This window comes from Canis lupus, chromosome X (genome assembly GCF_003254725.2).
Source record: "Canis lupus dingo isolate Sandy chromosome X, ASM325472v2, whole genome shotgun sequence".
Classification (NCBI taxonomy): domain Eukaryota; kingdom Metazoa; phylum Chordata; class Mammalia; order Carnivora; family Canidae; genus Canis; species Canis lupus.
This window is the reverse complement of record NC_064281.1, coordinates 1,681,196-1,708,370: the sequence shown is the minus strand read 5'-3', so window position 1 is coordinate 1,708,370 and position 27,175 is coordinate 1,681,196. Positions and strand designations below refer to the sequence as shown.

General features: G+C 51.3%; 1 protein-coding gene across 2 annotated transcripts; it reads left to right on the top strand.

The window, feature by feature from the left end:
• The first annotated feature begins 478 nt into the window (after positions 1-478).
• Positions 479-26,905, top strand: MXRA5 (matrix remodeling associated 5). 2 transcript variants are annotated; one of them, XM_025435717.3, is made up of 7 exons: positions 479-612; positions 2,621-2,836; positions 8,306-8,435; positions 8,664-9,054; positions 11,159-16,123; positions 18,694-19,594; positions 23,823-26,905. In XM_025435717.3, the coding sequence occupies exons 2-7, from the start codon at positions 2,631-2,633 to the stop codon at positions 25,729-25,731; spliced, it is 8,502 nt and encodes a 2,833-aa protein (XP_025291502.3). In that variant the 5' UTR covers positions 479-612; positions 2,621-2,630; the 3' UTR covers positions 25,732-26,905. The 2 variants fall into 2 exon arrangements, with proteins under 2 accessions (XP_025291502.3, XP_048963432.1); XM_049107475.1 differs by lacking the exon at positions 2,621-2,836 and having other exon boundaries at positions 509-612.
• Positions 26,906-27,175: the final 270 nt, after the last annotated feature.

The following is a 27,175-nucleotide window of genomic DNA, read 5'->3' as shown; positions in this document are numbered from 1 at the left end:
GTCCGGGAGCCCCGGGAGAGGCGCGAGGGCGTGGCCGCGGGTCTCACGTTGCAGCCGGGGGCTCCCGCGCGCGCTCGGGGCCAGAGGAGCGGCCCGCCAGCCCGGAGGAGCGCAAGCCCCGCTGCTCTGCCTTCCCCGGAGCCGAGCGAGGGAAGCCTCCCCGCGCCGGGCTGCGAGGCGCGCTCGGGGCGCGCGGACCGTGTGCCTCCCCGGGCCCCTGGTCCCCGGACTCCCTCCGGGGCCGGGAACTGCGTGTCCCCAAGCCGCTCTTGCAGCCGGAGCCGGCGGGGCGCGCCCTCCCGGGCCGAGGCGCGATGAAGAGGCGCGAGGAGGGCTGAGCGCGCAGCGCGCGCGGCCAGGGTCCCTGGGCTCGGGCCCGCGCCCCGTCTCCCCGGGGTGGGGCAGGGCAGGGTGGGGGTGGGCCGAGGCGTGGACTCGGGGACGCGAATAAAAGGGAGCCGGCTCGCCGCGCCGAGCTGGGAAGCCTCGCCGCCTCGCCCCCGGCCCGGGAAGGGCATGGCCCCGGCGGACCCCCGGCGGTGACTCGCGCGCCCCGGCCCCGCGGAGGCTCAGGGCGCCCCGCTCCCGTGCGTCGCGGCTTCCGAACGACAGGTGAGGACCAAGGGCAGCCTGGGCGCCCGGGGGACGCGCGCTCTGCTGCAGGGGTGGACTTGGGGGTCGGCCAAGGGCAAGGCTGGGCAGGGACAAATGGCACTGTCCGTGGCTCCGGGGCCCAGGGGCCAGCTCTCTCTTGCGGGAGGATCCCCGACTCCTTTCCCCCTTGCCTCCTTGCACCTAAGCATCCCCGGTTTCCAGGGAGGCGCCCATGGGACCCCCCCCCCCCAAGTGAAAGCGAGTGCGCCCTGCGTTGGAGGCGCCAGCAGAGCTCGGCGCCCAAGTCCCCCCTCCTCCTCTTCCCCTGGAAAAGGGGAGCCTCTCGGCCTGCTGGGGTGGAGCAGACATTGCAGAGGTCACCATCCGGGAGAGCCGGCTCCTGGTGTGCGGGCTCCAGCAGCGCGTACCTCCAGGGGCCCTCCCCGAGCTGCGTTCCGGGGAAAGCCCATATTTTCCTTGGAGCGGCGCTGGAAGTGGGCCAGGGCGCAGTGCCGCCGCGCCAGCCAGTCCGGGTCCCCCCCCGCCCACCCGCGCGCCGGCCCCGGAGGCCCTGGGCGCTCAGGGCGCCTCCCTGCGCCACGCCTGGGGTGCGCGCTCCCGGGGTCCCGGGAACCAAGGCTGCGGAGGAGGCGTCGCCACTCCCGAGCCCCGGGCCACCCTCCGGCGGCACAGCGCGCGTTCCCGGGCCGAGGCCAAGCGCGCGGGCGGCCGGGGAGGCTGCAGGAACCCGCTGGCTCCCGAGCGCAGAGCTGGAGCTGAGCCTCCCTCTGCAAGGGCCGCCTGCCCGGACGCGCAGCAACCAGAGAAGACGCGCGCGGGCTTTAGGGCACCATCTATTTCGAGGTAAAAGCCTGGAAAGCTCTGGGTTTGGGATGCCCCCAGCGTGTGAGCGCCTGGGTTTTGTATCAGCACTTAGCGCTGCCCCCGGGGCGGGCGCGTTTCTGGGCCGCGCGCTTTGCTTTCCAGGTGCATTCCTATTTTCAAGTCCACTTCATTCAGGAGATGACAAACACGTAAGATGATGGGGTGATGGCCAGTGCGTGAAAAAAAAAAAAAAAGTAGATACATGACCACTGGTATTCTAAACGACACCGCTGATGCAGCCCCAATTATGTGAAATATCGGAGCATTTCCATTTTTGTGTGTATGACTGCACTGATCGGTTCTCTTTGCCTGAACCTACGTCATCGGGGAACTCCTTTCCTCCTCCTTTAAGGTCAGATTTTAACAAACTGCGTCCCCGATGAACAGCCCTGCTGCACCATTGCAACCCTGTGGCTCTTGCTAGCAAAAATTAAGAATAGTACAAACCCACGAATAATGGAATACGTTCGGGTTTAGCGAGCGCGAAGCCTTTAAACACATTTAGAAGATACACCGGAAACGTAAAGAAGGTCATTAAAAAGGGGAATACTCCTAATAACGACCCTCTTGAGAAGCTTTGTGTTTTTTCTCTTTTTAATTCAAATATGTACAGTATATAATAGCTCGGAATTAACATCGGAGGTGGACACGGAGTATTTTAATTACAAGAGTTTTGTTTTTTCTTTTTAAATTCAAATACGTACGGTGTATAAAGGCTCAGAATTAACATCAGAGGCACATAGTCATTTTAATTGCTTTATTTTAAACATCGATGTCTCTCCTTTTGCTCTCATGTATATACAAATGCTACGTGAATACGCATGTACGAACACACATGTATGTATTTTTGTGCGTGCCCGTGTGTCTGTTCCATACCCTCGCTCTCCGCGCAGGGAGACTTCCAAATCGTAGTGTCCGAGTCGGCCATTCCGATCCCATTCTACAGAAGGATCAAGCTTCGCCCGGAAAGATCAGAAAAACAAGTTTCGAGCTTCTTGGCTCAGAAATGTTGTGTCCCTAAAGGATACCACCGTACGACGGCTTGGGAAGCTCCACACCACCATGCACGCTTGAAACCACGTTCGCCCAACATAAGCGTTACCTGGCCATAAACGGATATCACTTTGTGGTTCCCCGACAGGTGTCCAGGGATGAGGCACCCCGACAAGATGCCAACGCGGGCGCACTGGCGAGCACTGTCCGTGGTGCTGATTCTGCTCTGGGGACATCCACGACCCGCGCTCTCCTGTCCTCACCCTTGCGCCTGCTACGTTCCTAGCGAGGTCCACTGCACGTTTCGCTCCTTGGCTTCTGTGCCCGCTGGGATTTCTAAACATGTGGAAAGAATCAATTTGGGGTTTGTACCACATTCTTACTGAACGATTTCAGCCTCTTTGCTTGCGTGTTTGTTTTTTCTTTGAACGTATATGTGCATTGACGTCACTGCAAAGGCATATTTCTTTCCGTGTCGCTCTATCTAGCGATGCATACGGCCATATGGGCAGAATGGAGGGAGGTGGATTTTTTTTTTTTTTGAGGGTGATGGATTTTAACGATACTACGTGCGGTCCTTTGGGGGCAATTATCTGAATGTATCCATCAACTGCAACCACTATCATAAGCCTTAATAACCAAGCATCCTGAACAACTTCAGTGTGTCGAGAGATTTCCCTTGATAACAATCATTTACTACATATTAGGTGCAAATGTATCAGACACGCATGTAGATAGATAAATACTACTCAGACTTCAGAAGCTATTAAAAATAATTTTAAAATAAATCGGACATTTCTGACATTCTAAGTTATCTGGAGGTTGTGACTGTGAACCTTGGGGAAATAAAAGAGTTCTTGAAGATTTTGCCTCTTTAAAAATACGACTCAGAAGATACACTGAAAACGCATTTTTAACTTTTTAGTTAGTATTTGTATTTTGGCTATTTGTCAAAATAGTTTGACAAGTATTTTGACTATTTTTAAAGAGGAGTTTTTGTGCAGCATTTAAGATAGAATTTTTATATTTTTAATTTTTGTTTCATTCACATGAGCGTTTCCTATACATAAATACTAGTTGCTATGAATTATAGGTACTCACGTGCAACCTTATAAACAATTATTTGGATTTCCCCCGGAGAATACATAAGCCATTTTCTATGATCTACAACACAACAAAAATAATTTAGGATTTGATGACTGGCCACTGATGGGACATTTTAGTAAAATGCAATGGCCAAACCTGAGTCAATGAGCACATAATTATACATGTATCTGCACATCTTAGAGCACAGAATTAAGAAAAAAAAAAAAAAGATCTTCTTGCATTTGTAAAGGCCACTAGGAGTAGAAGAAGACAATGGGAAGTAAAGACAGTACGATAGGAAGTTCCCTAATCTAAGGGAGTGGATCATTACCTAGTTTTCTCCATAAAGTCTTGAGAGACCTGATGATTTGATTATCTGAAAATCCAACCACAATGAGGATAGCTGAGTAGGGGAAACCGTTCATCTTTGCCAGAAGAGGGGATATTAATACTTAACCAAATTTCCCTTTTACAAACTTACAGTTTAATTAGGACACATCGCCCGCCGAATGGGAGAGAGAAAAGGAAGATCGTCTCCCACCGGTTTGAATCAGGGTAGGATGTGCCGTGCTAGTGGTGCATTAGCAGAGCTCGTCCCTGATTCCTCTCGTTTCTTGCACCTCCGGGTGTGCAAAATGGTTCTGTCTTGGGGCCTTTGCTCTCGTGAACCACCGTTAGGGTCTTGTCCCATACTGCCTGACCCCTTGGCAGAGCACAGAGTTGGAGGTACCGTCACAGAGGCCTTTGTGGCATCCCCGAGGAAAGTGTGAAAATGGGGGAGGTGGAGGAGGACAGTTTTCTGCTGGTTTCCTGCCTAGAAGGCACGAATGTGCCACCTGTTGCGTGTTGAGGGTCTGGGGTGTCCGTGTGTTCCCTACTGGCCGTCAGGTTGGAGTGCACGGTGGAGAAGATGCCACATGCCTCCTGACTATGTGGTGGCTTTATACTTGGCCACACCAGTAGACTGTGGCTCATCAAGCTGTCTATACCTCACTTAGAATTTCTGTGCTGTTTTCCCTCCATTCGTCTTTACGTTGAAACAGTTCACGCAGGTGAAACAATTTCTGAGTTAGAACTTACTTTCTGCTGGTTGCATTTTTAAGCAACTTTAAGTGGTAAAGATAACGAATTAGGGTCTCCCCAGATTTTTGCCACTGGAGTAGAACACAGATACCAAGATCTTCTCTTTTCCTATCGGTGGCAGTAGTATTTTGAGACGTCATTGCATCACATTAAAAAAAAAAAAAAAAAGGAAAACGGTTAAGGAAGAGCTTCCCGGCACCAACATATGTTACTTGCATCTGCCTTAATTGGTAACATGAGTCAATATGGCATGTTTTCATTTCCATCAATAAGACACTCATATCTCAGCACTTTCTCTGAAAATCGGTCTCAAACTAGATTAATGAGACTGTCATCGTGCATGTTGTTGGTGGGGAGAGGGAAGAAAGAACGGGAATGTCTATACAGATCGGACTCAGGGTCTGATTTGTCTTCTAGTCATCTGGAAGGAGTAGGAAACTCTCAAAGAATGAGGGATTATTGGCAAGGCACTAATGAAATCTTTCATTCCCACACAGATGTTTTCAGGGTCCTCAGCATGGAAGGAGAGAGATCCGCTGTTTCCTGTTTGCACAGCCCTAGAGCTTTTGCAAAAATCGCTTTCCAAGTATTTTCGAGTAAACAAACAACAACAAAAGAATCATCCACTTAGCGTCATATTTATAGATCTTTAAAGAATTCGTCCCTCCGATGAAAAGACTAGCTTTCACAACCTCTTTCTAAGTCTCCCAAAAGCCCACACGGCCCTTTTTAATTTTAAAATTCGTCTTGCAAAACTAACCCATATCGGTGAAGGCGTCTTACGTGTATTTGTGATGTACTAAAAAGCATTTCACTTGAGACGTTATGTAGTCACTGTCAATCGGGACATTCTGCAAAGGGGGATGGGTGGGTGATCGTGTTGCACAACTGGCCTCCATGCAGAGTCATTTCAGTCTCTTCCCTGAGCCCCACAGATTTCCCCATGCCCCTGCTGGATTCTAGATGGGCGCACAGGGATTCTTCCCTATGCTTCGGGTCCTCAGAGGGAAGAAAATGCACCAAGTTGATGCAGTAAGACAGATTCCTCACCCGGTATCTCCACCATCCAGGACTGGGGGCCGATTTATGCAGGCGTGAGGGAGTCCAAACAGTGCTGTCCCTCTGACCTCAAACACATGCCTTCCCTGCACCTTCTCCACCTTGGCACCCACCATTATGGTTGAATGGCCAGTTGGAAGTGACAATTTTTCGGTGACAAAGACACATAACACTAGTGAGCATAGCGCACACCCTGAGACCACAAAGTGCCAAAGAAGAGCAACATCTTTCTGACTTGTTCTAGACATTGAGCCTTTGACTCTCACCTCTTCTGTCCCAAGACCTGCCTCCTCTTTCTGGCCTTTCTGTTCTTCTTACCTCCAGGGTCATCTCCGGTGATTATACTTACTCCCTCTACATGCAGTAGATCATTTGTCGCTTTCACACGTATCTTAGTTTGTGTCACTCTTTTTCTTAAAACCTTCTAATCATTTCCCATTGATGTTGGAACAAGTGAAACACGCTCCTTCCCACACCCTCCCAGCTCCTAGGCTGCCTGGTTCCTGCCAACCCCACCTACCTCTCCTGATACCATCCTCCTGCTTGTTTACTGTTTCCAGGCAGACCCCAGGCACCAAGAAATGGGAAGAAGTTCAGATTCGGCCATCCATTCCCTGAGAGCTTCACCATCCCAGATAGATTTCATTGTAGAATCCTAAACAGTAAGTGACTGAGGCCACGTGTCAGGTCATAGACCATCCCATCTAGGGTTAGACTGCGGTTTTTCAACTTCAGTCTCCTTGGTATTTGGGGTGCTATTTCCATTTTGCTTAGGACAGTTCCTTGTTGTGGGGGCTGTCCTGTTTGGATGGTGTTGAGTAGCATTCTTGACCTCTTCCTATGAGATACCAGTAGCACCTTCCCCCTCTTCCAGTTGTGATTGCTTATGACCCCAGATATTGTCAAGTGTCCCATGGGGACAAGACTGCTTCCCCCCATTCAGACCACTACCATAGATAGATGATAGATAGATAGATAGATAGATAGATAGATAGATAGATAGATAATGGATAGACGAATGGATAGACAGATGATGGATGGATGGATGGATAGATAGATGATAGAAGGATAGACTGATGGGTAGGTAGATACATTATGGATGGATGATTGGATGGATAGATTAGGGATGGACAGATAGATAGATAGATGATAGATGGATAGACTGATGGGTAGGTAGATAGATTATGGATGGATGAATGATGGGTATATAGATTATGGATGGATAGATTATGGTAGGTAGATACATTATGGATGGATGACTGCATGCATAGACAGATGATAGATGGACAGAGGGATAGACAGATGATAGATGGATAGATTGATGGGTAGGTAGATAGATGATGGATGGATGGATGATGGATGGATGGATGATGGATGGGTGGATGAATAGACCAACGACAGAGTCTCTTCTGCTTCGACAGTTTCCAAATCTCAATATTAGGGGCTGAGTCGCTCATTGTGAGAGGCTGTCCTGTGCATTGTAGGGTATTTAACAGCACCCTTGGTCTCTACCCACCAGATGCCACTAACACTCCCCCACCCAGTTGTGACACCCAAACATGAGTGCAGATGCTGTCCATATAATCCAGAAGAGGGAACCTCTGTGTACAGTTGTCTGTTGATTCCATAAGTTAAATGACAAAAAGGAGTCGGGATTACTTTTTTTTTTTTGCTCTGGGAGATTGTATTTCCTGGAATTTATAGCTGAAAGGTGATGCTTCCTAAAGCTGGCTCTTAGAGGAATGATTCCCCACATCTTGATTTCAGATTCGGGGTCTGGGTTCAGTCACATTTGTGTTTATGAGAAAATTGGACCTGGCGGCCTATGCTGTAGGTATGAGCACTTCACCTGCATTTGTCTATAGGATCTGTTTCCTTTTATCTAGACGATAGGGAGAAGTCAGGCTAGATGTGTTCTATTTCCACAGAAACAGTGGCACAAAGTAACCGCCCTCCAATATAGGAGTTTTCACTCATTTCATCTTTACCAATGTTGATGCAAAAACAAAACCCAAAAACATACCAGAATGTTTACAAATAATTCAGGGAATCCATCAGAAATGGCCACTGGTCCTTGTGAAATAGCCTTCGTCCAGTTCAGGAATATTTGCTGGGTACTTTGACTAGGAATCTGCTAATGGAGCTAGAGGCAATTTTAGACAAAGGAGTGGGATTTAGTTTCTAATGGAAGCTGGTCCAGTTGGCCCTTCCTTGGAAAGGTGCACAGGAAAGCGTCAGTAATGAGGAATGACACGAGGGTCATTGGCTGCAGAGAATTAGCACGAATGCAAAGAAACAGGCAACTTGGGAAGTAGCTTTGTATTATCACAGAACAAGAGAGGAGGGGCTTGGCTCCGGGCTCTCAAGGACCCAACGAGAGGGCTAACCGCCCAACACCAACACCATATTTTCAGCTTTCCTTTGGACCCTGGAAATGGACATGGACACTAACCAAAAACTCTGCTTTGGGAACAGCACCGGTAGACCTCAGAGTCAACATTTTGCTAAATTGTTCCTAAGCAGGCTGCAGAATCTGCCCCATATGGGATTTAAGCATTCACTGTTTCTTATTCTTTTTTTTTTTTTTTTTTTTTTTTTTTTTTAGATTTAATAGTATACAGGCTTTGTCAGAAACCTCGTTTGCGGGACTGACCAAGTTGGAGCTACTTATGATTCATGGCAACGACATCCCTAGCATCCCCGACGGGGCTTTAAGAGACCTCAGCTCCCTCCAGGTAAACCCTGTGCTTTTACGAGCATCGGTAATTGCGGCCTGTACGATCATTAATGAATAGTGGGAAGTGATACAATGCTCCCTAACGATTAATAAAATCGCCATTTTTTTTTAGGTTAAAAACCGGCTTAATGTCCTTATTTCCCTGCCCTTTGTTCTAGTTTCTGTGTCTGTTTGTGGCTTTCTAAATTACTCACAGGACTTTCTGCTCCATCCCCTGTCTTTCTAGGTTTTCAAGATCAGCTACAATAAACTGCGGGTAATCACGGGACAGACCCTGCAGGGGCTCTGGAGCTTAATGAGGCTGCATATGGACCATAACAAGATCGAATTTATCCACCCACAAGCTTTCAAAGGCTTAACATCCCTAAGGCTACTCCACTTAGAGGGAAACCTGCTGCACCAGCTCCACCCCGGCACGTTCTCCACGTTCACGTTTCTGGATTATTTCAGGCTCTCTACCATAAGACACCTCTACCTCGCAGACAACATGATCAGGACCCTTCCCACGGGGATGCTTCAGAACATGCCGCTTCTGGAGAATCTTTACCTGCATGGGAATCCATGGTCGTGTGACTGTGAGATGAAGTGGTTTCTGGAATGGGATGCCAAATCCAAAGGTAAGAGGAGAGCAGAGGGAAGGAAGGTGGCTCAGAGCGGCACATTCCTTACCCTTCTGGAAAGGTTACGTTCTCTGGTGTTGAGACGAGACTTTCTCTTGTCAAATCAGTAGGGTGGGAAACACCTGTGCAAAGTGTGCAACTTAGATGTTAAGACGTCTCTGTTCCATCATAGATGGATCCTTCAGTGAAGTGTAAAGCGGTGATCCTTTAATCAGTTACATACAGTTGACTATGATTGTCTTACATTGAATATCTGGAGTATTACAGGTAGCTTTGGGTTACGTGGAGGATTTTCTGTCCTATGGAGAGGAGTTCAGGAATGCTTAGAAAAGAGAAGGCTAGCAGTGGCTATGACATTATTCTCTCAAGAATGGGGGAGAGGGATGTTCTGCAGTGATTCAGAGAACAAAAAAAAAAAAAAAAAAAAAAAAAAACAGGAGTGATGTGTAGAAGTTGCAAGACAGTAGATTTTGACTCTAAATAAGGAAGGTTTTATTTTTTTTGTCTTTCTTTTACCCTCTTCCTCGAGCCACACCTTGAACCCCAACCTCGATCCCATTGGGTTTACCATATCCCGGTTCTGTTGGCTCACGTCCATCCTCATAGCCTCCAGCCTGGGTGGAGCTCCTTCTCATTCTGGGTGGAGAATCAGGTGTTCTGGGCATTCTGGGCAGGTCTTTGCAGCCTTGGTCACGCCTCCTTCAGTCGTCTCCACACAGAGCAGTTGTCAGAACAAATTTTCAGAGGGAGCATGTGGCCCTGCGGCACCCCTGCATAACTGTCCGCTGGTTTCCCATTGCTCTTGGGATGGAACGCACAGTTCTTACTAGGACTTCCTACACAACCGTGCTCCCACCTACTGCCCACCCTCTGCCACATGTGGGCCCTCCCCCTTAGTGTCTGGATGGCTCCGTTGGTAAAGCATCTGACTTCATCTCAGGTCATGATCTCGGGCTGCCCACTTGGCAGGGAGTCAACTTGCCCATCTGCAACTTGTGCTCTCTCTCTCAAATAAATAAATAAAATCTTTAAAAATATTTTAAAAATCACCTTCCTTGAGAGATCTTGCTGTCCTCAATTTCTACTTAGCACCTTGGCCTGTACTCATCTACACACAACTTCCTGCACACACAACTCATGTCCCACATTCAACTCGTAGGTGATGGCCCTTTCACTGGTTCATTCCCAGTAGGGATGGAAAGAAGAGGGCAGATATCCAGAGGGCTGTAGTCTTCTCCTTTCCCCAGCTTGAGATAGCGTGGCACCATCTACTGCTATGGAAAAGGCATCTAGGTCTGGAGCAGAGAGAAAACATAATTTGGTCTTGTAAGTATCCATGAGAGGAGACTTTGTGGTTTGGAAACAGACACATCAAGCAGAAAACTGGGCGTGGAGTTCATAAGATGTGTGTTGACTGGAGAAGCACATATGGCAGCCATCACCAGATAATGGATGGTGTTGGAAACCTACATGTGGGTGAGGCCATGGATGACGGGGCAGAGCGAGATGGAAGGGGGCCACACTCCATCACTAATGAGTCGGTGAGCAGAGAAAGACAAAACAGAGAAAGAGGCAGAGCAGTGTCCAGATTAGGAGAACATTCTGGAAGACTTGATGTCCAGGAAGCCAAGAGGAGACCGTGAATCCAAAATGTAGACGCTGCCCGAAATGAAAGATTATAGCGACAGAAACCATTATAAAAGGGAGATACGACGTAAGGCAAAAGTGGGTCCTTCAACCTGGAACTGATTTCCTGGGTTGCATTTCTTTGTCCAGATTCTCCTGGACCTTTGGAGAAGGTAAGTTGTATAATGTGTGAGAAGAGAGTTGTTTCAGAGTAAGACTTAAAAATACTTTTGAAGGTAGTTTTTTGTTATCCATGGTCAAGTAGTTCTACAGCGGTGGTGCCTTTCCACAGTCTGTGCTGAATTGATTTAAGGTCATTGGTGAAGTCACAGCAATGAGAGAAGCCTGAAATCATTATGGCCACGAGCCGACGTGATAAAGATGCACACAAAGCCTGTCTCCTCTGGCCGTGTGCAAGGCAGGCCGTTCTTAGGTTCGTTAACTCATCGCATGTTTGTTTGCTTGCCTGTTTTAGGGACTCTGAAGTGTAAGAAGGACAAAGCCTACGAAGGTGGCCAGTTATGCGCCATGTGCTCTGCTCCCCAAAAATTGCACAAACAAGAGATTCACAAGCTGAAGGACATCACCTGCCTGAAGCCTTCCATCGAGTCTCCCCTGAGACAGAACCGGAGCAGCAGCAGCGAGGAGGAGCAGGGACAAGAAGAGGATAGTGAGGGCCAGCTCTCCCTGGAGGGGTTCCAATTCCCCCCGTGGAACATCTCTTTGAATATGACCGACGAGCACGGGAACACGGTGAACTTGGTCTGTGACATCAAGAAGCCCATGGATGTGTACAAAATTCACTTGAACCAGACGGACCCTCAAGAGATTGATATAAATGCAACGGTTGCCCTGGACTTCGAGTGTCCGATGACACGGGAAAACTACGAGAAGCTGTGGAAACTGATCGCGTATTACAGTGAGGTCCCTGTGAAGCTGAACCAAGAACTTACGCTCAGCAAAGACCCCAAGGTCACCTACCAGTACAGGCAAGACGCCGATGAGGACGCCCTTTACTACACGGGCGTCAGAGCCCACGTTCTCGCAGAACCAGAGTGGGTCATGCAGCCGTCCATAGACATCCAACTCAACCGACGTCAGAGTACGGCCAAAAAGGTGCTGCTCTCCTATTATTCCCACCATTCGTTAACGATGCCCGCCAAAGAGGCAGCACAGTCTCGGAGCAGAAGCTGGGTGATGATCGAGCCCAGCAGAGCAGTGCAGAGAGCTCAGACTGTCTTGGAAGGGAGCCCGTGCCAGCTGAGCTGCAACGTGAAGGCCTCTGAAAGTCCATCCATCTTCTGGGTGCTCCCGGATGGGTCTGTGCTGAAAGCGCCCTTGGAGGACCAGGATGGCAGGTTCTCCATCCTCACCAGCGGCTGGCTGAGGATCAAATCAACGGAGCAGTCGGACTCGGGTTTGTACCAGTGCATTGCTCAGGTGAGGGATGAAATGGACCGGATGGTGTACAGGGTCCTTGTGCAACCACCTGCCACTCAGCCATCTGATAGTCATACAATGACAATTCAGAAGAACCCAGGGGAGCCAGTGATGTTGCCTTGCAGTGCGCTGGCTATACCCGAGGCCCAGCTCAGCTGGGTTCTTCCAAACAGAAGGATAATTAATAATCTGGCTAACACGTCACATGCCTACATGTTGGCAAATGGAACTCTTTCCATCCCAAAGGTCCAAGTCAGTGATGGCGGTTTCTACAGGTGCGTGGCTGTCAACCAGCAAGGGGCGGATCATTTTACTGTGGGGCTCACGGTGAATAAGAAAGGATCCGGCCGGTCATCCAAAAAGGGCAGACGCCCGGGTGGGAAGACTCTTCCCAGGGTGCCGGGAGACGTCGTGGAGGACGAAGGCGGTTCAGGCATAGGAGATGAAGAGAACGCTCCAAGGAGAGAGCTCCACACAAAGGACCAGGAGCTACTCATCAAGACAAAAGACGATGCCGTCACCGGAGGTAAGAAGACCAAGAAAGGGCGAAGAAAACTCAAACCGTGGAAGAATTCTGAAAAAGAACCAGAGACGAATATCGCGGAAGGTCGCAGAGTGTTTGAGTCCAGGCGGAGGATAAATATGGCAAACAAACAGATTAATCCAGAGCATTGGGCAGATATTTTGGCCAGAGTACGTGGGAAGAACCTTCCCAAGGGAACTGAAATAGCCCAGGTGGTCAAAACCACCACTCCTCCATCCGTGAATCCAGAAGTGACACCTCTTCTGCCTGCCGTTCCGCCTCCCTCAGTATCACCCGCACGGACCACAATCAGTGTCGAAGAAACCTCAGCAGATGCATCTCTGTTTGGTGAGGAAGACCAGGGCTCCAGCACCGTGTCCTCAACCAGGTCGGGACCAGAAAGTGGGCACGGTGGAGTGATTCTTGCTGAACCCCGAGTGACAAGCACACATCTGGAAGAATTCATTGACCACGACTTTTCTAAGAGCGAGGATACAACTCCCACTGAGGCTGGGCCACCGTGGGCTACAGCCACCACCCTGAGGGCCACGCCTCTTGAATCCTCTCCTACTGCGCAGCCCCTGGACATGGTCTACGAAGAGCAGGCCGGTGAAAGCACAGCCACAGAGGGCTGGCCTGCAGTAGATGCTGGATCCATGGCGGAGCCCACGTCAAGCGAGTATGAGGCCCCACTGGGTGCCATCTCCTTGGCTGAGTCTGAGACCGTACCATATGTTCAGCCAGATTTGGAGGCCAACCCACAACCAGATGAAGAGAACATGAAAGAGGTCACCTCCACTCACTTTACACCGACTACCACTTTGTGGGGTGTTGACTCCAGGACATCCCAACCATTAGCAGGGCTCACGTTAGGGGAGCCAGATGCCCCGTCACGAGGACATCCACGGGGACAAACAGATGACACCCGGCTTGGGAAAGGTGCTTTAAGCACTCAAGACAACCCGCGGGTGGAAAAGGGTCCAGAGGACACTTCTGAGAAGACACTCGGGGAAGAAGATATGCCAGAGAGAGACCCAACAGACTCCAGGAGTCCTGAAGGAATGGGAAAACGAGTCGAATCGACCACTCGGCTTGACTCTACCCCAGGAGTGGATGGCATCACTCTCTTTACACCTTCCAGGGGAACCACGCTGGGAGCTCTCCTAGACAGAGATGCCCCCGCAGTAGCAACAGTGATGCCGGCGGAAAAGACCACGTCGTCTCCGGGGCTGACCACTCACCCTTCACGAAAGAGACCCAACGGGAGGAGGAGATTACGCCCTCAGAGATTCCGGAACCGCCAGAAGCAAACCCATGTGCCCACGACTTTTGCCCCAACAATGGAGGCTTTCTCTACTCAACGTACTCGAGTACCCGAAACAAAGGCTCCAGGCCACGTGGGGAGCACACCAGCGCCAACATCTCGGGTTGACGGCACAGTTGGTGTCGCCAAGCAGCTGGAGACAGAGAAGCAGGCCGAACCCATATCCAGGGGAACCTCACGAAGGAAACACGGGAAGAGGCCGAATAAACACCGCTACTCCACTTCTACGGGGAGCCTTCCAGCCTCTGTGTCCACGCCCGGCCCTTCCCCGGAAAATAAACATAATCATGTCGTTGCCACTTTGGAAGCTGTACTCTTATCTACGACCATTTCCCTGACAACCGGGGACCCACGCGGGACGGCTACAGCGAAAGATTCTGCGACAACTGCCACGGAAAGACTCTCACCACCCAATCAATTCCAAGAGACAACTGCAGTCACCTATACGCCTGTATCGGAAGGAAGAGAAATGGATTACGGTGTCGCAATCACCTTAAATGGCCTTAAAACCAACAGCTCGGGCCCTGACGACTCCTTCACGAGTGTTGCATCACCTTCTGGCTCTGAGGTGGCCACTGTGGGAGAACGTCAGGGGGAATTGGCTCCATCCGGCTTTCCAGAGACCTCACGCTGGAATCCCCCAAGCACAGCCCAGCCTGGGAGGCTGCAGACGGACACGCCTGTTCCCAGCTCTGTGGAAACCCTTACGGACTCACCCTTTCCTAAACAGTTGGAGGATGTGGGTGTTCCCTCCCAGTTTCCACCACCGGTTGCAGCCTCTACACTGTTTCAACGAGAAGAAGTGGTTGCTTCAACCACTGTGTCGAGCCTACGAGTCGAGCCGTCTTCAACGGAGTCAGAAACCCCCGTCCGTGCTCAAGATCATCACGCAACCACTCCAGCTGAAGTTAGACCTCCTGCTCCCATAGCGGAGCCGGCATCCCCATCCCCGGCCACCACTCTTGTGTCCTCGGTTCAGGCCTTCACGGAGCCCACACCTGTTACTTCAAAGACACTTCCAACATCGACGGATTCCAGGGAAAATGTTCTCTTGAACTACGTGGGGATCCCAGAGGCCAAGGCACCCCCAGTGAATAGTGAGGGAACGCGGCACGTACTGACGCCGAATGAATTATCCACCCCTTCTTCCAACCAGGATAAAGTTCACTCCGCTCCAAAGCATGGATTGGAAAAGGAAGCATTTGACGGAAAGACCCAAAACAGTCTTCCACATGGGCCCGATGGTAAGCACCAGGGCGGGAGAGCCCCAGTCTTCCACCAGCCAGCCGGGATTCCTGCCAAACCGATCCCGCCGAGAGGGACGGCGAGGCCACCCCACACGGCCACGGAAGGCTCCTTTAGATACGTGGTGACTTTCCATCCCCCTCGTCACTGGACCAACAAACCAGAAATAACGGCCTATCCCTCAAGGATCTTGCCAGAGAAGAAGCACTCAACGACGCCAAGACCACCAAGTACGACGACTCCCGTTGTTCCGGCACCTAAGCCCAAACCTGGCGTCCCCACGAAGTTTACTGACCAAGGGCCGGACCGATTCAATGCCAACTCCAAAGTATTTGGAAATAACAACATCCCGGATCTCAGAGACCCTATTGGCAAGCTTCCGAGTTCAAGAGTCCCCCATCACCCCAGTGCAAGATTCCCTTTCTTTTTCAACAGGACTCTGTCTTTCCCCCAGTTGGGAGTTACTCCGAAGCCCCAAATGCCCACGTCTCCTGCCCCCGTGATAAGAGAGAGAAAAGTCAACCCGGGTCCGTACAATAGGATACATTCTCAGAGCATCATCCACGTGGACTTTGGTCCCCCCGCTCCTCCATTGTTGCACCCTCCCCGGGCCACGGGGCCACCCTCCACAAACTCCCAGAACGCCCCTGTCGTCTACTCCACCCGGAGCTCCATCCCCTTCGTGGCATCGTCTGGCCAGCCTTCCAGAAGCTTCCATCAGAGCAGCTCAAAGCTCTTCTCTGCTGGAGGGCCCCCTGCCTCCAAGTTCTGGACGGTTGGGGAAAAGCCCCAGATTATCACCAAATCTCCCCAGAGCGTGTCTGTCACCGCGGAGACAGACGCCGTGTTCCCATGTGAGGCAACGGGGAAACCCACGCCTTTCATTACCTGGACAAAGGTTTCTACAGGTGAGGCATTTACATGTCTGCGTTCTAACGGGGCTTGTGTAGAGGGAGGGTCCTTGAGGCTGTGACCTCAGGCAAAACTACAGTCTGGCCTGTGGACAGATGGGTGGGAGGGGAGGGGACATCTGAGAGCCTGGACCCATCGGGGGACAGGAAGTAGGGAACCAGAGCTCCTACGTGAGCTATGTGAGATTTCATTGGGACCATGACGGCATGTCTTAGGTGGTTTGGACAGGGAATGACCTAGGCCAGGAATATTTCACAAAGGAGCCCCTCTTGTGTCTTCCCAGAGGAGCCCAGCACAAAGGTCGCCCATGTGGGGCGGGTAGGAGGAGTGGTGGAGTCCTCCTCTTGGCCTTCCACTGGCTGCTGCACGTGAATGCGGCTGCTTCTGGGCTCATCAGACATTGCTTTGAGTGGCACCTAGAGACGTGGTCGGGTTCATTTGCTGGGGTTGCCCTCACAAAGGACCACAGGCTGGCGGCCTCGGAGACAGACCTACACTCTCTCCTGGTCCTGGAGGCTTGGAGTCTGAGATCCCGGTGGGGCCAAGGCTGAATCCCCCCGAGGCCTCTCTCCTGGGCCTCTCTCTTTGTGTCCTCATGTGATTGTCCCTTTGTGCGTGTCTGTCTCCATCCCCTCTTCCTATATGGACACTAGTCCCCTTGGACTATAGGGCACCCCAGTGATCTCATTTTAATTTCATGATCTCTTAAAAGATCCCCCCCCCCACCTCCAAATAGTCATGTTCTGAGATCCCAGGAGATGGGACTTCAACGATTCTGGGGGGAGGACCCAACTCAGCCTATGACAACAGTCTAGACTTGGAACTCTGGGATGCCCCAAAGGGCACCTGGTTGTGTAAAAAATTGACCATCGGCTTTGAGCCGCAAAACAATCGCCAGGTGACAGGAAAGGGCCATCTGAGCATGAAAGACCTACCTCGCCCCCTTTCCCTTTCTTTCTCTCTCAACACGGCCACATCCTTCAGGCCTGGAGTCTGATCAGAGGGTTTTTTTTCTTCTTCTTCTCCATTTTGATGACAGAGGAATGATTTATGCTAATAGCACTTGAGGGAACTGTGCATTTCTTAGGTTTATCTCACCAGCGTTGGAAATGCTCCAAAGTTCAGCAGAGGCTCTGGGCGCAGGGGGATTACAGACTTCTTTGATCGGCTCAACATTGATGTCATATGTTTTCGTAATGATTTAATAAGGAATTTTGCTCAAAGTAGCGAATGGGGAACGCCGTGCGGCTTTCATGCTAACAGGGTCGTGCCTTGGTTTCTCTACTGGGAAATCCCATTTGTATTAACCCGTAGGCTCTCCCCTACTTTGTGTGATCCCAGAGCACCCCAGGGCCATGCCCCGTCACTCGACGTACGCGTGCATTTTTTGCACATCCCCACGAATCGGCGTCTCCTGCCGGAGCTTGTCAGAACTAACGGAATAGCCGGTGGTGGAAGCAGGGCCCAGGAGCCCAGCTGTGTGGGAGACGAAGAGAATGCCATAACTCAGGGCTTTCCAGGGCTTTCCAGTTTTTAAATATGGGATTTGTTATTCAGAAAATGGTGAGCCAGCACATCAGGAAATGCCTGCCACTGAAGAACCATTTATTATTCAGTCTCCGCGAGGAGGGGACCACACAGGGAAGGACCGGCGTCTGTCGGCAGGCAGAGGGAGAGGGGAGAATGTGCACAAGGGCCTTTGTTGTGGTTTCTGAAAGAAGAAACAGGCGAGGCAGGGTGAGCGGGCTTAGGGCTGGCTGGTTTGAATAATTATTTCCGTGGGTTCTGGCGCACAAGGGTTCCCTACTTGTCTGGTACCTGCCCTGTGACTGAGGCAGGTGAGTGGTGGCCTGGGCATGTGAGAAAAGAAAGTGGCCCTGTGGGCTCTGAATTGCTTGCTTTGCACTTAAAAGGTGAATTGTCTGCTAATTTTAGGGACTGGCTAGGCCTTGGAAGGGGCCTTCCTCCCAGCAGGGTCAGCACGACCCGGATGCCAAAGCATCAGGCGCACGTGGTTAATGCAGATCCTCACGGTGGCCCAGCCCCAAGAGGATGTGACATAAAACGTAGGGAGTCTGCGGTGGGGGAGGGAGAGAGACACGTGTCCCCGATTGTAGCAGCGCGTAGTAGTAGTAGTGACCCGCCCTCTGTGGCTCAGGAGTGTGGCCCGGGTGCAGGCGGATGGTGCTGGCACGTCTGGGGACTTGAGGAGCTCAGCGTCTCTGTGCATGAAGCAAGCCTGCGTCTGTAGGAGCTCAAGTGACAGGGAGGTCCCCTGGGCACGACCTGGGTCTCACGGCCGCTTCCAGAACGTTCTACGAGCCCCGTGCTGGCTGGCTGCCCTTTGCTTGGGGGCCGCATATGCCTTGATTCTGGAATTGGGGTAAGAGTCAAAAACGGTGAAACAGGGTGTTCTATTTTTTCCATATCTGACGTGCGGTCTGGTCTTCTGTTGCTTGGGACCTAAAGGGAAGAATTCGGCTAACCAACTAATAATCCCCCTTATTGGTTTAGACGGAGACGGTGTGTTTGTGTGGAGGCTGACCGTATCTGTTCTGATTGCCAGGTGCTCTCATGACCCCGAACACCAGAGTACAACGGTTCGAGGTCCTGAAGAATGGCACGTTTGTCATCCGAAAGGTACAGGTGCAGGACCGGGGCCAGTACATGTGCACCGCCAAAAACCTGCACGGGGTGGACAGGATGGTGGTCCTGCTGTCCGTGACGGTCCAGCAGCCCCAAATCCTAGCCTCCCACTACCAGGACGTCACGGTGTACCTGGGAGACACGATCGCCATGGAGTGTCTGGCCAAGGGAACGCCAGCCCCGCAAATCTCCTGGATTTTCCCCGACCGGAGGGTGTGGCAGACGGTGTCCCCCGTGGAGGGCAGGGTCACGCTGCATGAAAACCGGACCCTGTCCATCAAAGACGCCTCCTTCTCGGACAGAGGAGTCTACAAGTGCGTGGCCAGCAACGCGGCGGGCGCCGACAGCCTGGCCATCCGCCTCCACGTGGCGGCCCTGCCGCCCGTCATCCACCAGGAGAAGCTGGAGAACATCTCACTGCCCCCGGGGCTCAGCATCCACATCCACTGCACCGCCAAGGCCGCGCCCCTGCCCAGCGTGCGCTGGGTGCTGTGGGATGGGACCCAGATCCGGCCGTCGCAGTTCATCAACGGGAACTTGTTCGTCTTCCCCAACGGCACGCTCTACATCCGCAACCTGGCACCCAAGGACAGCGGCCGCTACGAATGTGTGGCCGCCAACCTGGTGGGCTCGGCGCGCAGGACCGTGCAGCTGACCGTGCAGCGGGCGGCGGCCAATGCGCGCATCACGGGCACCTCCCCGCAGAGGACGGACGTGCGCTATGGGGCCACCCTGCGCCTGGACTGCAGCGCCTCAGGGGACCCCTGGCCGCGCATCCTCTGGCGGCTGCCGTCCAAGCGCATGATGGACTCGCTCTTCAGGTAGGTGTCTACTCTGGCTTCGCCGTCTATCACTGCGCTCCTGCGCCTACGTCCCCTTTGGGCGCTGGGGACCGAGTCCTGGGCTATGCTGGGGCCATCCTGGGAGCCCTCTCCATGGGGCCGGGCACAGAAGGGAATGACTCTGCATCCGGGATGGACATGAGCAGACCTGACTCCCTGTGTGTGCCGCCCCGCGCGGAAGGGGCATTTCTTTTCCACCCAATGTGATCTTGCCTTTAGAAACCAAGACGGAGAAGAAACATCTGGACTTTCTCCTTCTCCTTTCCTACCCCTTCCCCTCCAAAGGGGAAAAAAAAATGAACCAAAAACCTTTTAATGGTTATATTTTATCCCTGTGTTAAGCGATAATATTAGATACAACACTTACGTTACCTTCTATGTGTGTTGTATGATTTCGACAAAACACATAGAAGCTGAACGGTGTGAACACAAAAAACATTTGAGGCATGAATACGGCACCAGGTTGGCACACCTAGAATTCTAACACTTTACTTTTTTGGCTGCAAAGAAAGTCCCCTTCTCATCCAGCGTCTTCAGGTCCCACATGTGTGAACATACAGCACTGGTTTGCAACCGTCGGGCAATGCTTGGGGGCATTTTTGGGTGACATGACTCAGGAAATGGGGGTGTCAAAGGCATCCAGTGAGTGGAGACCAGGGACGCTGCTTAAAGCTGTGCAGTGCCCAGGACGCTCCGCAGCAGAGGGTCAGCCACCCCGGATGTCAGCAGTGCCCAGGCTGAGACGCTCTGACCTTGTATGAAAGACAACTGAACCATCATCTGTCTATCCATCCATCCATCATTTCTGTGTATCCGTCATGTCTGTCTGTCCATCCTATCTATGTATCTATCCATCCATCATACTTATCTCTGTCTATTCATCCATCCATCCATCTATCCATCCAATCTATGTATCCATCCATCATATCTACCTATGTCTATCCATCCATCCATGGTATCTAAGTATCCCTCCATCCATCTTCTCTATCTATGCATCCTATCTATGTAGCCATCCATCTATCATATCTATTTATCCATTCATCCATATCTATCTCTATCTACCCATCCATTATATCTATGCATTCATTCATCCATCCCTCCATGCATCCATCCATCATGTCTGTCATCCATCATATCATCCATCCATCATATCAATTTACCAATCCATCTGTTGTACCTCTCTATCCATCCACCATATCTATCCATCCATCATATCTATCCATCCATCATATCTATCTATCTATCTATCTATCTATCTATCTATCTATCTATGCCTATCCATCCATCCATGGTATCTAGGCATCCCTCCATCCATCCTATCTATCTATCCATCCTATCTATGTAGCCACCATCTATCGCATCTACTTACCCAATCATCCATCATATCTATCTCTATCTAGCCATCCATCCATCGTATCTATGTATCCATCTATCCGTCATATAATTTACCCATCTGTCATATCTATTCATCCATCATATCTATCCACCCATCATGTCTATTTATCTATCTACACCCATCAACTATCTATGTATCCATCCATCCATTGCATCTATGTATTCATCCATCATATCTATCTACCTATCATCTATCTATCTATCTATCTATCTATCTATCTATCTATGCCTATCCATCCATCCATGGTATCTAGGTATCCCTCCATCCATCCTATATGTTTATCCATGTTATCTATGTAGCCATCCATCTATCACATCTATTTATCGATTCATCCATCATATATATCTCTATCCATCCATCCATTGTATCTATGTATCCATCTATCCATCATATAATTTACCCATCTGTCATATCTATCCATCCATCATATCTATCAACCCATCATATCTATCTCCATCCATCAACTATCTATGCATGAATCCATCCATCGCATCTATGTATTCATCTATCATATCTATCTACCTATCATCTATCTATCTATCATCTATCACCTATGTCCATCTATCCATCTATCCATCGATCCATCAGACATGTATGTGTGTATCCATCTATTGCAGTAGTTTGCAACTAGACAGATCGAGGCGCCAGGGAACGCCCATCAATGACTGGAGACATTTTTGGTGTCACACTAGAATGGGTGGAGGCTGCCTGTGGCATCTGGTAGGCAGAGACCAGAGATGCTACTCGGCACCCTGTGGTGCCCAAGACACCCTACCCCAGAGAGTCATCAAACCCCAGATGTCAGCAGTGCCCAGGCTGGGAAACCATCGGCTAGATCCAAAAGAGCCAATGTCCTCAGTACGCATCTCAAGATACAGAGCAGAGACCGTGGTTGGCAAAATGAAATGAAGGAAGCATCACTAGTGCCGTGATGGAGAGACTCTGGCTTATGGTGCATTTTTAGCCTCCACAGCCCGCCAGCTCAGGCAGGAATGCTTGTGGACGTCGCACCCCCCCCCCCCGCCCCAGGATACGAGGAGGGGAGCCAACACTCGGGGGCTCTGTGCAGCTGCGCCTGGCCTCCCTCGTGTCTTTCCAATGCAGGAAGAAGGCAAACGCGCTTTCTCACAGGCTGAGTGTTAACTTTAGACAGTTGGGTGGTGCCTCGTGAACCTTGCACCCTCCATCCGCAATACCACGTATGCAGTTTTCCCTGGACTATCTCCCAGCCCAGCAGATGCACTGCCATGTGCAGAAGAACTGTTTTCAGCAATTTCTGGCATGACTCAGGCAGCCCTGAATGAACGGCAGCAAAAGAATGTGATCCTGCTACGAATGCGAGCCGTTCTACTAGTATCTCCCCATAAATCACAAACCGCTGTCTCTGCGGCTTCCTTCTCACTAAATTTTGTACTAATTACATTCTTAGGAAAGTGTGATTAAACAACCCATGTGAGTTTTATAAAAGAGCGGGCTCTATGCCTTGCCTACACATTGGGACTATTTAAAAATACAGATATCAGAGCTTTTCTTGAAGCCTGATCCCCAGGGATGGGTAGGCATGTATATGTTTCTCAGTCACTCCGTGGGTCGTGATTACGACCAAGGCTACCAGTCACCGCTTCCCAGTTCCCAAATGCTGGCAAAAATGAGCTACTGTACAGAGTTTTAGTTTCTAAACTCCACGACACATTGAAATTTCTTTGTCTGCTCCCCTCCTACTGATTTATGTTGGCCTCATTCACACTCGCAGCCAACAAAACACTTTATTTGGTCATTGTTAGTTGTATTTTATTCCCAGTAATCAAGTTGACTCAACCATAGGCAGACTTTTTTTTTTTTTTTGGTAGCTCTACAATACAGTTCCACACACGCTGTCCAAATAATGCAATGTTTAGGAAATATTTACGGATTCAAATGTCACCCTCACCTTCCCCCAATGCCACCATTACAAATTATGTGTAACTGAGATTTTTTCAATCTGGACGCTCTTAAAGGAAGAATGTCTCAAGTGTTTGCACCTCTCGTTCAAAACATGAGTTTTGAAAAGCTTTTGAACTATTAACCCAGAGGTGTGTGGGCCTAGGTCCAGCGTTATCATTTCACACGGGGGAATGCAAATGCCGGCTTATGGAGCTAGCTGGAGAATGTCATCCAGCTTTAGGTTCAGGGTCTAGGGAAGAAGACGTCACATTGATGTTTCCATGTTCTGACGAGCCCAATGTTACCATTAAAAGTCCAGGAATAGCCAGGAATAACCCCAATTACACGGTGCATGGAGTAGCCCTTTGGCAGCCTCTTGCCTCGTAACGGGATATGATATAATACAGGATTGTCAAGGGTAATCATTGTGTCTGGAACATTTTATTCAGGAAGAACTGCACCTCTTCACAGAGTTCACTCAGGTTCATTCTCTCCACGGCTGTCGCATTTTACCGGATTTTATCATAACCAGACGCTGTGCCCTGACCGCCACGCGAATGCGTGATGCGCATAACACCCATGGGGACAGGGTGGAAGTCTTTGACTGCCTTTCACTTCCTTGAATCAGTGGCCAGGCCAGCCAAAGGTCAGACTCTACCGAGTCAGAGTTCTTATTTGAGGTAGATCAATCATTTCCGCCTGTGAACGCAGTCCCCTCCAGGCTGCAAAAGCCGCGTGACATTTTGCGGTAAGTAGCAGCCATGTGCCCAGATACTTCCCAGAAGCACATGTTTTCATTTCATGCTGGTGACCTAAAGCCAGGACAGAGCATATGGGACACTGACATCCTTCTTCTTTCCTTTCCTTTTCTTTTTTTCTCCCGGTCAGCTTTGACACCAGAATCAAGGTGTTTGCCAACGGGACCCTGGTGGTGAAATCCGTCACAGACAAAGATGCGGGGGATTACCTGTGCGTTGCCCGGAATAAGGTTGGTGATGACTTTGTCATGCTCAAGGTGAATGTGGTCATGAAACCGGCCAAGATCGAGCACAAGGAGGAGAATGACCACAAGGTCTTCTACGGGGGTGACCTGAAAGTGGACTGTGTGGCCACCGGGCTTCCCAACCCTGAGATCTCCTGGAGCCTCCCAGATGGCAGCCTGGTCAACTCCTTCATGCAGTCCGACGATGGCGGTGGCCGGACCAAGCGCTACGTGGTTTTCAACAACGGGACCCTCTACTTCAACGAGGTGGGCATGCGCGAGGAAGGGGATTATACCTGCTTTGCCGAAAACCAGGTTGGCAAGGATGAGATGAGGGTGCGGGTCAAGGTGGTGTCCGAGCCCGCCGCCATCCGGAACAAGACGTACTCCGTGGTGCAGGTCCCCTACGGTGACGTGGTCACCGTCGCGTGCGAAGCCAAAGGGGAGCCCACACCCAGGGTGACGTGGCTTTCTCCAACCAACCGGCTGATCCCGGCCTCCTCCGAGAAGTACCAGATATATCAGGATGGCACTCTCCTCATTCAGAAAGCCCAGCGCTCAGACAGTGGCAACTACACCTGTGTGGTCAGGAACAGCGCCGGGGAAGACAGGAAGACGGTCTGGATTCACGTCAACGTCCGGTCGCCCACCATCAACGGGAACCCCAACGCCATCACCACCGTGCGGGAGATCGCTGCAGGCGGGAGTCGCAAACTCATTGACTGCCACGCGGAAGGCATCCCCACGCCGAGAGTCTTGTGGGCCTTTCCCGAGGGCGTGGTTCTCCCGGCCCCGTACTACGGGAACCGGATCACCATCCACCGCAACGGCACGCTGGACATTCGGAGTCTCAGGAAGAGCGACTCCGTGCAGCTGGCGTGCATCGGCCGCAACGAGGGCGGGGAGGCCAGGCTCATCGTGCAGCTCACTGTCTTGGAGCCCGTGGAGAAGCCCATCTTCCACGACCCGGTCAGCGAGAAGATCACTGCCATGGCCGGCCACACCATCAGCCTCAACTGCTCGGCCGCGGGGACCCCGACGCCCACCCTGCTCTGGGTGCTCCCCAACGGGACGGAGCTCCAGAGTGGCCAGCAGCTGCAGAGGTTCTACCATAAGGGGGACGGCATGCTGCACATCAGCAGCCTCTCCTCCGTGGACGCCGGGGCTTACCGTTGCGTGGCCCGGAACTCTGCCGGCTACACGGAGAGGCTGGTGTCTCTGAAGGTAGGGCTGAAACCCGAGACGAGCAACCAGTATCACAACCTGGTGAGCATCATCAACGGGGAGACCTTGCAGCTGCACTGCATCCCTCCGGGGGGCCGGCCGGCTCGCTTGTCTTGGACGCTCCCCAACACCATGCTCTTGGAGGGCCCCCAGACACGGGGGCGCTTCTCCGTCTGGGAAAACGGGACCCTCACGGTGCGCGACGCCTCGGTGTTTGACAGGGGGACCTATGTGTGCAAGGCGGACACCGAGTACGGCCCTTCCGTCATGAACTTCCCAGTTATCGTGATAGCCTATCCTCCCCGGATCACCAGCGAGCCAACGCCCGTCATCTACACGCGGCCCGGGAACACGGTCAAGATGAACTGCATGGCCATGGGCATTCCCAAAGCAGAGATCACCTGGGACCTGCCGGACAAGTCACACCTGACGGCCGGGGCGCAGGCCCGTCTGTACGGGAACAGGTTCCTTCACCCGCAGGGCTCGCTGACCATCCAGCAGGCCACACACAGAGACGCCGGCTTCTACAAATGCACCGCAAAGAACATCCTCGGCACCGACTCAAAGACTACTTATATCCACGTCTACTGAAAACGCCCCCCGCAGCGCACGGACTCCACGGCCATGGCTCGGGAAGCTAGGACAAAGCCCCGTTTGTAAGGAAAGCTGCCGCAGCCGGATAGTCAGAGGCCTTGACTGATCTGTCACGGTGCACGGTGGCCCCCCCCACCCCCCCGGCTGGGTTTCAGGTTCATGTTGACTTTGACCTACGCTTGTCCGTGAAGGGAAGCCATGCAGACACGGGCAGGACGGTTCGGCCTCCCCGGGGACTTGCGTTCATGTTTACAGCATGTCGCCCACTCCTGTCTGGCGTTTCACGGGAGCTGGGCACGCGCTCGTGGCGGTGTCTGTCTTGCAGATGCCACGTCTATGCTTTACCGGGCGTCTGTCGCGGACCTAAGGAGCATTCACTGAAAATAAACCGCAGACATTACCAGTGCCTTGCTACCCCGTTGAAGATGCGTCCCTTAGTTAACCTGCTGCAGTCTTAACACGATAGAATGTTCTAGAATGACTACCCGTCTTTCACTTCCTGCCACGTTAGAGCTCCAGCTTGCCCTAGAAGGGCTTAGAACCACCGCACTGACTGATGTCTTTGCAAACGTACAAGTTTCATACAATACAGCCACCATTTTATACGGGACTCACTTTTTTTATATAATGGAACTCACTTTCTCCCTGGAACTCACTTTTTAGATAATGTCTCACATAAAGACGTTTTATATTTTCTTTCCGGTCAGACGATGAGGCCAGAAAGCGAGAAGTGCTCTCTGTCTCATTAAAAATAATAAATTATTGGTCTTTACAAGACTTGGATACATGAGAGCAGGCATGGAAATACAATTGTAAAAAAAAAAAAAAAAAAAAAAAATCCTCCAAACTTCCTTGAGCACATTCAGAAACCGCTATTATATTACCTTCCCCGGCAACCCTATGGTGTGGGAGTCGGGGATATTGGATTTCCTTGTTTGTGGATTTATCTTGAGAGCTGAAGTCGGGGGAGAGGGCAGGAGAGAGCTAAGCCGTGACCCTGCACAAAGAATCCAGAGCCTCCTGGAAAAGCCCGGAAACGTCTCCTCCACCCAACCCCCCGTCAATGTGTGCTCCTGGAAAATAAGAGACATGTTCTCCCCATGACTGCTTTACTGTATTTTTAAGGTCAATATAATGTACATTTGATAATAAAATAATATTTTCCAAAGAACTGGGCAGTAATCATAGCGATACATTCCAGGGCAAGAGCTTTTCAAGTGAATTTGCGTGGAAAGCGAAATTCTCGAAAAGCTGCTCTTTTCCACGACATTAGAATTATTCCGTTCCCTGCAAGGGTGTACAGGTAGGGAAACTGAGTCAAAGGCAGTGGCTCCAATGATGTATTTCGCAGGAATGCAGGGTGAGACCCCTCGGTCCCAGGGGGTAACAGCTCCAATATGAAGCAGGACAGTCTGAGGATGGGGACGTGGTGCCTTAGCAA